Genomic DNA, 15,071 nt, shown 5'->3' on the forward strand with positions numbered 1-15,071 from the left:
ATAAAAAGTGAAGTGATATTTTTCACATATCAGACAGTTGCAAATTAAAAAATTTACTAATACTACTTTTTGGTGTCTTTGCAGAAACTTGAGCCTTAATAAACAGTTTGTGTTGTTTTGTTTTGTTTTTATTTTGACATGGATAGAATCTATAGCACATTCTTTAACTGCCATTTGGCAATACCTGGCCCATGAATTCATTCCTAGTAATTTAATGTGTCACTATTCTAACAAATTAGACTAATGAAAGAACACATTGAATGGCACCTTTGCATTGCCTGAAACTGGAGAGAATATAAATCCATTCAGTGGAAAGCTGTTATTTAAAGAGAATGATGTCTGTCAATATTTGCTGACTTGCTAATTTCTCAAATATACATGGTTAATGAAAAAGATATAGCACAGAGCAGTGCCATTCCTATCATGTCTTCTATGCAAACAACACAATTTTGTCAAATAATTTATTCATTTATTTATAGTCACTAATTTATGTGAATACGTTTTTGTAGAAGTGATTCTGAAACTTTAAAAAAATTTATCAGGCAAGAAATCAAGGTATGAGGTTAAGAGATGATTATGAAAGAGTAAGTTTTATTTACATTGAATAACTTTCTGTAGTGTTTTAATTTTTAATAAAAGTCATATGGAATATATTTTAAAAATAACTATAAATAAAATTATAGCCATAAAAATGACATTATTAAGAAATGGAGAAGTATTTAGTAGTGGTGTGAATTTTGAGTGGAACAAACGTGTTCAGAATGGATTGGTCAGTTAATGAGCAAGAAAGAAAGATACAGAAGTTTTGAACCTGGACCTACTGTTCTTTTCCCGCTATTGATTCTCTGTCAGGAAAATCATGTTTATTTCCCATGGTTTTGTTTCATGAGCAGCTATTTTCCTTAACATCCCTGGCCCTTTGCCTCTCCGTGGAGGTTCCTGATGGGTGGCTGACAATTGGTTGGAGCTTATTTATCAAAAGTCTCAAGAGTCAGGAATCACTCTTTCCCCCATATTATTTTACTAGCAGTGAGGCAGGGAGACCATAAAAGTAAGTGGTCTATTCCTTAGACTACACTTTCCCTTGCGTGGCTTTTCCCAATTCTGGTCGAGGTACATAAATAATTACTTAAAAAAATGCCAGAATAATGGAGACTTGAAATCTCAAAAATATCAAGCTATAAAGGTTAAAATACAAGGAAATTCAACCCAGTTTCTGGTGCAAAACAAAATCTTGAATTTTCTGTTGTCAAAAATGTAGCTGAATATTATGTTAAAAAGTTTGTTCAATATATGTTTACTGACTATAAACAAAATGTGTTCAATAGCAAAAATATTTTTATTAATGATATTATACTTACTATTAGTTTTTCTATACTTGTGTTAATTAAAAATATTTCAGCACTGTTTCTGAATTCTGAGCATTGTGAGCACGCATTTAGTACAGGAAGCTAGGAAGCAAGATAGCTAGTTTAACTATACTCCAATTTGTCATTTTTTCTTTTTCTTTTTATTGTAACCTATAGAGAAAATTCAAAACTCCTTAACAAATCTAAAGTTAATTTTAGTAAAACTAAAGCTTAAAAAAATCTAGAAATCTCTTATATACAATCTTTAAATGAAATCAAGTCTAACCATCCACTCAGTCCCTCACTCATTACATGCTAGGACGTCAGAATTTGTTTATATCATCTGGGCCTAGATTGTACTTTGTATATCTAACAATGTGGCAAAGATGACTGGCAGATCAACAGATTTTGTGATTTCTCTGTCGGTGGAGCTCAGACAAGGATTAAATTTCCCAAGTCCCTTCCATTCCCCATCTAGTGGCGCCGTATGACTATTCTTGACAAAAGTATGTGAGATCAAGTTATGTTTGTTGCTTCTGGTTCTAGGCCTTAGAAAAGGGACTCCCCTTTAAGCTCTCTAATTCCTTTAATTTTTTAATGGGAGCACAATGGTGAAGTTGTGAAGATTGATGGAGCCACAGAGGGAAGGATCCTGGGTCCCTGAATTATCATGGAGGAAAGGCTCCTGTTAGTTCAGTAAACATCCTGAATCATCATGTGAGCCAGAAATAGAATGCTATTGGGTTTTGCCATTACGATTTGAAGGTTTATTTATTAAAACAGCAAGTATTAGCCTGAGAAATGCATGCACAATTTTTAAATTTAATATACAATGTATTCATTTTTATTTTGACTCAGATCTTATTTTCTAATTTTGCTTTAAGAAATAGAAATTAAACACACACACATATATGTGTGTATACATGTATGCACCCATATTAATATATATTTATAAAAATATATAAATATATATTTTTTCCTCAGTAGAACAAGGGTAAATGGTACCTGGGAAATAGAAGAAAGTAATTTTCAAATTTACCATTATGTTTTCGACTATTAGTAAACCTAGGATTTGGAAAATTTAGAGAAATATACCTCCTCCAAAATGGGAATTTTGAGGGGTCAGATTTCTTTGTGTCTATAACTTGCAGAACTGAATAAGGAAAGTTCCTGTAACAATTTATTTCATGGTTCTGTTAATCATGGCAAGTGTCATTATCATGCTTATTACATTTTTCACTTAAAAACAAACCAAAATAAAATAAAATAGTAAAACTTATCCAAGAAAGAAATAAAGATTCCTATTACCTTCTGGCCGAACTAAGATGCAGTGATATTGATCTGCTGTCTTTGTGCAAGGACCTCAGAGGAGAGGACATTCCAAGAGAGGAAAAGACTATAACATGTGCTCATTAAATAAAACCTGTCATAAGCCCACAAGGATTATTGTTAAAATTTTGAAAGAGATACCTATAGGAAGTCAACATTTCCTTGTTTAGATAGCCTGCTGTAATGATTTATAATTATGATTCTAATGTTATTTCATTACCTATGAAATCAACACAACGTATAGAAATTACAAAAAAATAATGACTTGAGGTCTCTTACCTGTATATTCATGCACTTTGCGGATAAAATTTAGAGCAAGCAGGACTGTGTTCTGAAAGCCAGTAAAGTCCTTGATGAAAGGGGCTATATCCCCACTAGCAAGCATCCGTGTCGGCAGGCCCTTCTGGAATTCATACATTCTAGTTAAAGTTGTAGGAAAGCGTGGTGGAGCTAAATAATCCACGAACAAAGCCCAGCTTCTTTCAAAATCCGCTTCTTGTTTAGAATAATATTTTAACCTAATAGACAAGTGGGGGAAAAGTAGGCATTTAGAATTAGTCTACTCAGAATTTTGCCAACTCTATTTTTAAAACAGATTTGTTCACAACTACATTGTTCTACATTTTAGAAGATAGTGTTGAATATATGGTGTTGATTTTAGCCTCTGGATCTGAACATTTGAAGAGATGTTATTAGAATTTTAAATCTGGAAATTTCCATCTTAGAAAAATATGTATTTTTAGTCAAATATTTTGTTGTTTTCATAAAGCGTACAAATTCGGTATTTGTGTATATTGGGAAATGATTACCACAAGTCTAGTTAATATTCATCACCATACGAAGGTCACAAAATTTTTTGCTTATCATGCAAAGTTTTAAGATCTATTCTCTTAGCAACTTTCAAATATGCAATATAGTATTATCAACTATAGTAGTTACTATGCTGTACCTTGCATCCCCCTGATACCTTGCATCCCCCTGAAGTATTCATTTTATCAGTGGAAATTAGAACATTTTGACCCCCTTCACCAATCTGTTCTCTGTATCTCTGTATCTGTTTGCTGTATTTGCAGCTTGTCTTTTCTTTAGATTCCACATATAAGTGAGATTATACTGTATTTGTCTTTCTCTATTTGACTTATTTCACTCAGTATAATGCCCTCAAGGTCCATTCATGTTGTTGCACATGGCAAGATTTTCTTCTTTTTTACGACTGAGTAATATTCTGTCACATATATGTACTGCATTTTCTTTATCCATTCATCAATCAATTGACACTTTTGTTTCCATGACTTGGCTATTGCAAATAATGCTGCAATGAACACGGGGGTACAAATATCTTTTTGAACTAGAGTTTTCATTTTTCTTCAGATAAATAACCAGAAGTGGAATTGCTGGATCGTATGGTAGTTCTATTTTTAATTTTTTGAAGAACCTCCATACTGTTTTCCATAGTGATTGCCCTAATTTACATTCACACTTTCTCTTCTTATTGAGAAAGAAATTTTAAATTTATAATGAATAATTTTACATCTATGTAATCTGTATCACCTGTTCTAGCAATCTTCTGAGTATGTAAACAACTTGCTATTTTGAACCATGCTTGTTCCCTCTGAAATATTTTATACTATATGGCTTGCTTATTAGGCCCAACGTCCTTCAAGACTTCTATGGAAGTCATGAGGCTTGTTACATTTCCTCTGGCATTACTCTGATACCGACATGGGGATCTAGGTATTATGGATTCAGAAAGAAATTGGAACATATCCTGTGGTTAACCTCTGTGAAAGAAACACACCTGTGTATATGTGCTTTCTATGGAGCTATGGGAATACAGAAGATGAAATATCTACCCTGTTCTTGATTATAGAAAAACTGGTAAGCACACCATGCTTTTATCAAAACATCATAGCCAAATCTCAAATTTAAGAAAGAGAAGATATGAAAGATAAGGATATTCAGTAGGGGTCATACAATCTTAATAATAGCACAACTAGACATTGCATAAATTATAGGAGAGCCAATAGCACATAGAAGATAAAAAAGAGATGTGGGCATATGTTTTCAATTCTCTTGGGTATTTACCTAGACATAGAAACGTTGGGTCATATAATAACTCTACGTTAAAATTTTGAGGAAGTGTTAAACTCTTTTTCCAAAGTGAGTGCACTGTTTTCTAACCCTGCCAGCAACATGTGAAAATTCCAAATACTCCACACCCTTCCAACACTTGTTACTGTCTGTCTTGCAGATTTTAGCCATTCTAGGAGGTGTAAAGTGCTACCTAACGGTTTTAATTTTTACTTCTCTATTGATTAATGTTTTTTAGCATCTCTTTATCTAGTTATTGGCCATTTGCATATCTTCTTTGGAGAAATACCTACTCAAATCCTTTTTCCATTTTGAAAAATTAGGTTTATTTGGTTTTTTATTATCTAATTGTGAGAGTTTAAAAATATAATTTGGATACAAGTCTTTTACAGATACACAATTTGCCAATATTTTCTCCCATTCTGTGTAATGTCTTTTGTTTTCTTATGGTATCATTTGCTGCACTAAAACTATTTAGTTTTTATGAAATCCGTTTTATCTGCTTTTTCTTTGTCTCTTGTCCTTTCAATGTCTCATCTTAGAAGAAAATTCCTAACTCAAAGTCAAAAAGCTTTATAACGGCTTCTCTAGTTTTAGGTCTTATATTTAGGTCTATGATGCGTTTTGAGTTGTTTGTTGTATTGTAGGAGACAAACTTCATTCATTTGCATGTGGATTTCCAGTTTTCCAGCATTGTCAAAAAGACTGTTCTTGGGGCCAGCCTGGTGGCACAGCAAAGTTCACGTGCTCTGCTTCAGTGGCCCAGGGTTCGCCAGTTCAGATCCCAGATGTGGGCCTATGCACTGCTTATCAAGACGTGCCGTGGCAGGCAACCCACATATAAAGTAGAGGAAGATGGGCACAGATGTTGGCTCAGGGCTAATCTTCCCCCCACCAAAAAAAAAAAAAAAAAAGAAAGGAAAAAAAAGCCTATTCTTTACCCATTCAATGGTCTTACCTCCTTGTTGAAAGTCAACTTTTATTTCTGTACTTTCAGTTCTATTTCATTGATCCATATGTCTATTATTATGCAGCAACATGTTGTCTTGATTACTGTACTTTTAGAGTAAGAGATTGACAGAGATTGCATTGAATCTGTAAATAAATTCAGGCAGTGTTGCTATCTTAAAAATATTAAGTCTCCTAATCCATGAACACAAGAAGTCTTTCCCTTTAAATAGATTTTTAACTTCTTTCAACAATATCTTGTATCTTTTCAGTGTAGCCACGTTTCTCACTTCTTTTGTTAAATTTATTCCTATGTATTTTATTCTTTTTGATACTGCTGTAAATGTATCATTTAGTTAGTTTCTTAGTTTCATTTTAGGTATTTTTTATTACTTATGTATAGAAATACAACTGATTTTTGTATGTTGATCTTGTATCTCGCCAGGCTGATGAACTTGCATATTAATTATAATAGATTTTTAGTGGATTTCTTAGAGAAAAAATATTACTTCTTCCATTCCAATCTAGATTACTTTTATTTCTTTTTATTACCTAATTTCCTTGGCTAGTACCTCCACCATAATCTTGAGTAGATGTAGTAAGAATGGAAATCTTGTCTTGGTTTTCATCTTAAGGGGAAAGGATTCAGTCTTTCACCGTTATGATGTCAAGTGTGGGTTTTTCTAAATGCCCTTTAGCAGGATGAGAAAATTTTGTTTTATTCCTAGTTTTTCAAGTGTTTTTATCATGAAAGAGTGTTATCATCAAATGCTTTTTCTGTGTCTCCTGTGATGATCCTGTGGTTTTTGTCCCTTATTCTATTAATATGGTGTCTTATATCGATTGATTATCAGATACTAAAACAACTTTGCATTTATGGAATAAATCCCTATGTGGTCATGGTTTATAGCTTTTTTTGTATGTCACTGGATGCTGTTTACCAGTATAGTGTTTAGGATTTTTGTGTCTATATTAATAAGAAATGTCCGTGTGTAGTTTTCTTTTCTTGTGAAGTCCCTGTCTGGTTTTGGTATCAGAGTAATATTGTCATTTTGCTATTTGTCCTTACATCTTATGTCTTTGCCTTCTTTTCCTTTACTATCATCTTCTTTTGTGGTAAACAGATAGCTTCTAGTGCAGCTTTTTATTCCTTTGGGGTTTCTTACATTTTTTTAAAATTTATTTTCTTAGCTATTTCTTTTAGCTGATGAAATTATAATTACCACCTTAACTTAAAACAATGTAGTTCAGATTAATAGTAACATTTTAATTATTTACATAAATTTTGCTGCAGTATAGTTCAACTCTTGCTCTCCTCCTTTGTATTATTAATGTTATACTAGTTATATCTTTACACATTATAAACCCATCCAAGCAATTTTATAACTATTGCTTTGTGCAGTTGTCTTTTAAAATCAAATGGAAAACAAAAGTGATACAAGAATATACATTCACACTTCTTTTATGCTTACCTATGTAGTTCCTTCACTGAAACTGTTTATTTCTTCATGTACATTTGAGTTACCATCTTGTGTCCTTTTGACTTCAACATGGACACCTTTTATTATTTCTTGAAAGGCAAGTTTGCTAGCAATTAATTCCCTCATTTTCGCTTATCTGGAATTGTCTTAATTTCTCCTGCATCTTTAAAAGATAGTTTTGCTGTATATATAAATCTTGGTTGACATTTCTTTTCTTTTAAACCTTCAAATATACCATAGCTCTGTCTTCTGTCCTTCATGGGTTCTGATAAGAAATCAGCTCTTAAACTTATTGAGGATCCCTTGTACACAATGAGTCATTTTTCTCGTGCTGCTTTTAAGATTTCTTCTGTCTCTTTGGCTTTGGATACTTTGATGGCAATTCGTCTAAATTCTAAATTAGCTTTTCTTGAGTTCGTGCTACTTAGGGTTTATCGTGCTTCTTGGATGTGTAGCTTAATGTCTTAAAATCAAGTTTGGGAAATTTCTGGCTATTATTTCTTAAGATATTCTTTCTGCCCCTTTTCTCCCTCTCTCCTTCTTGAAATCTCATTACATATGTATTACACGTTTGCTGGTATCCCACAGGTGTGTGAAGCTCTCTTAATTTTTCTTCCTTCCTTATTCTTTTTCTTTCTCACACTGGACAATCTCGATTTGCCTATATTCAAGTTCACTGATTCTTTCTCTTGCCAGCTTGAATCTGCGTTTGAATCCTTCCAGTGAATTACTCATTTTGGCTATTATACTTTTCAACTCCAGAATTTCTATTTTTTCTATTAATTTTATTTCTTTATGGATATTATCTACTTAGTAAGACATTGTTGTCAGTTGTCTTACTTTCCTTTAATTCTTTAAACATGATTTCTTTCACTTCTTTAAATGTGTTCATAATAGCTAATTCAAAAATTGTACTAATGAGTCCATCTTTAGAGCCCACAGAAGAACAATTTCTATTGACTGATTCTCTGTGTATGTATGCATCCATGCAATATTTTATTGGGTTTTTTTTGCACATATTTTACTTTTCTTTTGAACACTAGACATTCCAGACAATATAAAATGGCAACTTTGAAATTTAGATTCCCACTCTTACCAGTTGCTTGGTCCTCTTGTCATAGTTTGTTTATTGATTTGCCTGGACTAATTCTGTTATACAGTCTGTATTCTCTGTAATGAGTCATCACTGAAATCCCTGCTCAGTAAGCTTAATGGTCAGCCAATGATTGGTTAAAGATTTTCTTAAATTCCTTGAATCAGCACGTCTTCTACCCTTTGCTGAGGAACTCTGTGTGTTGGGGCACACCTTCAATGTAAGGGCTTTTACAACTTTGCCTTAGCCTTTACTTCTTACTTATTCAGGGCCTCAATGTGAGCCAGAGGAGAGATATTGGGGTCTTCTCAGTTTTGGCCCAAGTATGTCCTCAGTTCTGTTGATGAGTGTAGGCTTCTAGATCCCCAGGGATATTTCAGGCCTTTTCAAAGTGCCCTATGGGCATCTTATCCTCCAGATTGTCCTTTTAAGTTTTTGGCCTGGCCTTTGTTTGCTGCAACTGCTATAGCAGTCTCAGGCAGCTGAAATGTTAAACAATTGATGCTGATTGATTTTCCACAAATGCCTTGGGTATAGAACTTTGGCCACAGAATGTGTAGCTTAAGTAACTACAACACCTTGAGAATAAAATTTTTCCAGGGAGCTGTGAGGCAGGTCAAATAGTGACAGTGCTCTGGGGGTGCGGCTTTTTGAGGATCTCCAAACCGAGTATGCTCTTTTGGTGGCTGCACAGCTGCTGGTTTTCACAGCTACATTAGTTACAAGGCTGTTGTTTTTCGAGGCTCCTGCAGAACTAGGGGAAATGGGATGAGATAGGCCAAGTTAAAAGACCACAAACCCTGCTGTTCTTACCTAAGTTTATCACTTTTGTTGAACAAATATTTTTCAGATGTTGCAAGCCATTGGAGAATTCCAATAATTCTGAAAGTGTTGATTTTGACCATTTTTGACAGCATTTTTGTTGCTTTTATTAAGGAGTAAATTTAGGGAGATCCTCACTCTGCTGTTCCAGAAGTACCACCCAAATTGTTTCCTTAATAGTTAAAGAAGTGGAGTCACATAGAAAAAATAACCCAATTTTCTACAACTAATAATATGTAGATCTAGGATTTGAGACCAGATGTTCTGGTTGAAAGAATCCTATACTTAACTTCTACCCTACATATCCTTTTTGAAAAAAAAATAATAGTTGAAGTCACTTTATATTGATTGCAGATTATATGGCAATTATTATGCTATGAATGTACTTCTAAAACAACCCTAATGTGTTATTATTCCCATTTTACAGATGAAAAAGTGATTAGAGATTTCTCATGTCCAAAATTCAGGATTCAATACTTAGATTTGTCTTCAATGAAAATTATTTTAAACACTAAAAAGTTTTACTGTATCAAAGAATGATCATTATCTTAACACATTCCAATACAACATCTGAATGAAATTATAAAAACGGTGTACTAAATAGGAACATATCAACAAAAAGATTAGAAGATAAAGTTGAGGAAATTGGATAGAAAGTTGCAAAAAACAGAAATGTGGAAAGCAAGAGGAAAAAAACTAGAACAATTAGATTTATGATGTAGGAGATTTGACACAGAAGTACAGGAATTACAGTAGAACAGAGAAAATGGAGTTTTAGGCTATGCACTCTGCAAGAAGAATGGAAAATAACACACTAAATCACAACTACTTGAAATTTCAGAAGCTTTATGAAAAAAGTGAATACCTATAATACTATTTTTTATCTATGATTCTACACTCAGCTAAATTATCAGTCAGGTGTCTTGATAGAATAATGTTAATTTCAGATATGTAAAGACTCAAATTTAACCTTCCATCAACCCTTCTTCTCCATTGAAAAATTGGATTCACAAAAATAAGGAAGCAAATCAAGAAAAAAGATTATATAAGATGCAATCAAGTAAGTGTGAAGGGTAGGTTTGTTTACTTAACTAATTAAATTCTGAGGTGGTGCTTGAAAAAAACAGGCACATACACATTTAAACTTATTCACCAAACAATTCATATGGATGTCTTTTTTCTAGGTTATTTATTAATTTTATATATTGAAAAATGAGTCAAGTATTTCCAGATTATTCAATAATTAGGAATAAATGCAATGAGCATGAAAAACTAAGCAAATGACGGAAATTATATCTATAAGCAAAACTTATCTGCAACATCCTTAAAATTTAACTACCTGAAGTACTGTCATGTTTGTGAGCATAAAAGCAGGTTCTCTCATCCCAAGGAAAACACAAATGCTCTGTAGACATAGTAATAAGTGGCCAACAAACCATTTTAGACTTCTTCAATCAATCAACAAAAACTAGTCTTCATGAACAGGTTTTTGCAAGCCTTCAATTAGTGACATCCCCTTATTTCTGAAGGTCAGCCAACCAGGAATGGATTCCCTGTATAAACATGATTCTACTGACAATTGACAACTGTCTCACCTGAGTAACCCTCTTATACTGATGGTTCAATTCACTTAAATGCCTGAAAATCTACCAATCCCTGAACTCAGTATCTCCTAACCACCCATCACAAGATGAGAAGAGTGCTCTGCTCAGTGATACTGTCCCTGACTGACATTCTCTCTTCCTAGAGTTGAAATAAATTCAGTTTTGTCATTTTATTTCAGAAATTGGGTGCTATTCTCATCATCGTTTGAGAGTTGCCATGAAAAATGCTATTTCCTAGGAGAATTTAGTTTTGCACGTGATTGGGAAAATCTACAAATGAAAAAATATTATTTTACAAACTATGTTCTATAAACTATAATGGCTTGATCTCAATTCCAATCTTGATTTTGTCAACTCCCTCTATACTTCTTTGGCTGATAACCTCACCCCTTTTTGTCAGTCATCAGAAGTAGGTTGGGAAGTTGAGCCACAACAAAAAAATGTTATAATGGCTACAATCCTAATTCCTCTCACAGACATGCCAAGAGGATGAACCGTCCCATTGACCAATTAAAAAATTAGCCCTTGAAGCAATACCAAGAGATAAAATATACAAAGCAGTATAAGTCTCCTGACTCTGATTTTTTTTTTTTATCTTAGTTGGGCTTGGGGTCATTAAGAAAGACAAAAGTAGGTGGTTAACAAGAAGACCTCAAACATGTGAGCCAGTTTGCATGTGATCTTTAAACCACTTAATCTATTTTCCTTTTTTCTTCACAATGTCTCACTCTGGGTGGCAGATAATACCCCTACTACAGTGTCATTCACTTCCATACCAACTCATGCTCCCTTATTCAACCTAGTTTGCTATAAAATGGGGAGAATTTTGAGATTGTTTCAGCTATCTGGCGTGATAACCAAGATGCTTCTTGAATATTTCCCTCCAAATATGTGTTAACCAAGTTATTATCTCTGATCAAAATGATGTAAAGGTCCTATAATTACTTGCTATTACATCCTTCTGGTTTATAGACAACAGTTCATGTTGAAATAACATTTTTTTGGTCTTATACTTCTGGTTTCACTTGGTTTATTGCTTTTTATTTCATTATATTTTGTTTTACAAGCTTACTTTTCTTCATATTTTTCCCTCCCTAGTTATAAAATACTTTTGAAATTTATCAAGTAAAACATTTTCTTGCCAATTTTCTCTTTATCAAATACTCATCTATGTTTGACATATTGGTAAATAGGTAAATTGCAAAAGACTTCAATGGAAAAAAATGGTGTAAAATTGAAAGATTGTTATCACATTAAAACAAAATAACTTTAGATCCATTCTTACCTATCATGAAAATTTTTATGAGCAATTTTCAAAGACGAGACATGTGCAGCCCATAAGTACTTCAACAGGTCATCAAGGTTATCAGAACATGACTTTACATGCTGTTCAAGAAGTAAAACGCTGTTAATATTTAGGCAATTATAACAATCTGTATTCCTGAAAATCAATTCTATTTACAAATATAATTTTTCAACATTCTAAATGAGGGGAGAATATTTTTTCCAAGAGTTAAAGTATGAAAGAGTTAATGCTCAACACTCCGTAAAGAGCTTTATATTAGCTATATTAATTACTAGTAATACTGATCCATTTGGAAGGAATAAACCATGTGCTTTTGAAATGTTTAGAGTTTTATACTGTTAAGAACTAGAACTTTAGTGTTTTACTTCTTTGTTTTTCTCTTGCCATGCAATGAACTTTCCACAAAGTCTTCAGAGTCAGAATTGGGGGAAATGGGAAGAATAAGAGTATTTTATCTAATCATATGCAATATAATGAACAAGGTCTCTAAAGGGAAATTGGATCTTTGGATATTTACTCTTTCACCCATGATGCTTTGCTTGGGATATCAATATACGATTCTGATTGTCAAATGACCATTTCAGTCAACTAATATATGACTGTTTATCATATTATTGTTTATAATTGTTTATGAAATAAGCTGATCAAATTCCCCACAGTCTATTCCATAACTGTATTTATATATAGGTTATTGCTCAGTTGACCTGAAATTGTGGTGATCTAGGATACTTCATGCACTATGAAGCCATAATTTCTCCAGGCTCAGGTGTTTGTATATAATTTATTTGGTGTGAGAAGAGTGGACAGGGCAGCCTCAATTCTATATTGGTCATAAGGGTACTAATGAGATACGATGGCATGCAGTAATCTACTCATACTAATATTGCTGTCATCATAATAAGCTTTTTCATTTTAAGAACTGCATTCCTTAGGAACATATTATTCAATGCACAAAAAAATCTACATTAAATATTATTGAAAAATTATCTGCTACCTTCAAAGAGTATTTATAAAAACACTAAAAAAAACCTGATAAAATTCATTCCACTTTTTCATTGCTTCTGGAAAGGATGAATGACAGCTAGAAACATTATAACAAAAACTCATCTGATCCTTGGATGGTGGCAAAAAAGTGACATTGTCTGATGATATCCCCATTATGCCGGAATCAATCGCAGCAAGGAAGGGCATTGCAGAGAGATAATAATTAAAGTCTGTATAAACAAAAAGTTATTATTAATGTTAACATATAAAAGAGGTTGTTTTTGAAGTAAAGAAATCTACCATAAAAGTAAATCCACAGATCTAGAAACATGGTAAAACTTAAGCAGTAGTTCTGGGCACTTCAGAAACTTTATCAAAAATTTCCTTTAGTGTTATATGCAACTCGAATATGCTTTTCTTAAAAACTCTGCTTTCATAAAGCAGAATGAATTTATGTTGTAGATTTATTATTTTAAATCATAGATAATAATTACATTGAAATTTAAAAACACTAAATTCTAAAGCACAATAAATGAAAAAGGAAAATTTAGTTACTTATCCATACAATGCTGTGCATACAAAAATACACACATACAAAACTCTATGAGTTTTTATTCTGAATTTGAAAATCTGATGTACCTTTAAAATATTCTAGTATGTATCTAGATTTTTTCTTGTTAAAAACATTTTGTTTGATAATATATCACAAATTCCTACTTCTGTTCTATGTATTTAAAGAAAGTTTTGAGGTTTACAAGTTTTCTCTGGTTGATATTTTCATAATTGGATAAGGTACTTAGTAAATTTAAAAAATATCTATCTAAAAATCCATCTCAAAACATTCAGAAGATTTGAGTCAAACAGATTATTTTTGTAAAAGTAGTAATTCTGGGGGTTTTTCCCCTAACTGAGATTATAGGTTGAATTGATTCTTTGTGGAAAGGTCATCAATCTGAGGTTTGACTCTTACATCAAACTCACCGGCCCACCAACTGTCCACAGAGATGCACAGATGATCCCCAGATTCATGGCCGCAGCCAGTCCTTTGGGTGGGATCAGCTAACCTGCCTGAAAGAGAGAGGATCTAGAATTGGGTTTACTTGGCCTATTTTTAAGCTGTATGTAAAGTAGGTACGTTATGTTTACAAGAATGCATAAAATTTTTATTCTCTGAAAGAACTGTGTCAGCCTTCTCAGCACTATTTTTCCTTCACTTCTTGACATTTTACTTCTCATCTCCCATTTATATTCCTTCCTTTTCTTTAATATCCCTACAATAATCTACTCTTTCTCCTAGACCTTATTTTTTTAACCTCTATAGTTTTTATTTCTTCTACTTTCTAACTCCTCTACTCTTTATCTTCAACATCAGGGAGTTGATATTGTATAATGAACAAAATCTATACTCTATTTGCCTAAAATCAAATCCTTTTTCATTGCTTGCCATATTTTACCCTGGATAAATAAATTCTGTGTCTCAGTTTTCTAATCTGCATCCTAGGGAGACTAATAACAATTACCTCATTAAGGTTTAGGGATGTTGAATGAAGAAAGCTATGCAAAGTGCTCAGCTCAGTGAACATGTGCTCTAAAAATATTAGCCATTATTCTGTTTTTTCCCTTTCTCTTTCTTGTTCCTGACCCTATATTCATGATGTCCTTCTCACCAGTTCTACCTGTTTTTTCCCCATGAACCTATTATGTTTCCTCTTCATTCTCTCATTCTAGTTCCTCACTTGGTTCTTCTTGACCTGCTTACCTTCAACTCGGCAAGAGTAAAGATCTGGGTAGTTCTGTTAGTGCATATAAATTTCTTAAAATTGTTATTCCTTTTTTAAACTGGAATAATATTCAAATATGTGAAATGTTCCTCTCCTGAATCTTAGATTTTTCTCACATTTGGGAGTTGTTTTGACTGTAATTCCAAGAGTCTCTCCTGTTAAGTCCACTCACTCTCTGAGGACATTCACCCATGATGCTAACCTAAGGACTTCTTTATGTTGCTTACTTCCATATCTTCTGATCTAAATCCTCACTGTGTGCCAGTTCCATGTTTGTCAATCC

The 15,071-nt window shown here is 33.0% G+C and overlaps 1 protein-coding gene across 1 annotated transcript in view; it reads right to left on the minus strand.

The window, feature by feature from the left end:
• The window catches only part of C9H6orf58 (chromosome 9 C6orf58 homolog), a 53,605-nt gene that overhangs the window by 20,112 nt on the left and 18,422 nt on the right, over positions 1–15,071 (minus strand). Inside the window, exons 3-6 of the mRNA XM_070557013.1 lie at positions 13,989–14,075; positions 13,053–13,237; positions 12,003–12,103; positions 2,958–3,196 (exon numbers count right to left, since the gene is read on the minus strand). Of these exons, the coding sequence (XP_070413114.1) occupies positions 2,958–3,196; positions 12,003–12,103; positions 13,053–13,237; positions 13,989–14,075 (612 nt within the window). The remainder of the gene's footprint in view (positions 1–2,957; positions 3,197–12,002; positions 12,104–13,052; positions 13,238–13,988; positions 14,076–15,071) is intronic.

The sequence above is a fragment of the Equus przewalskii genome, chromosome 9 (assembly GCF_037783145.1).
Source record: "Equus przewalskii isolate Varuska chromosome 9, EquPr2, whole genome shotgun sequence".
NCBI classification, from domain to species: domain Eukaryota; kingdom Metazoa; phylum Chordata; class Mammalia; order Perissodactyla; family Equidae; genus Equus; species Equus przewalskii.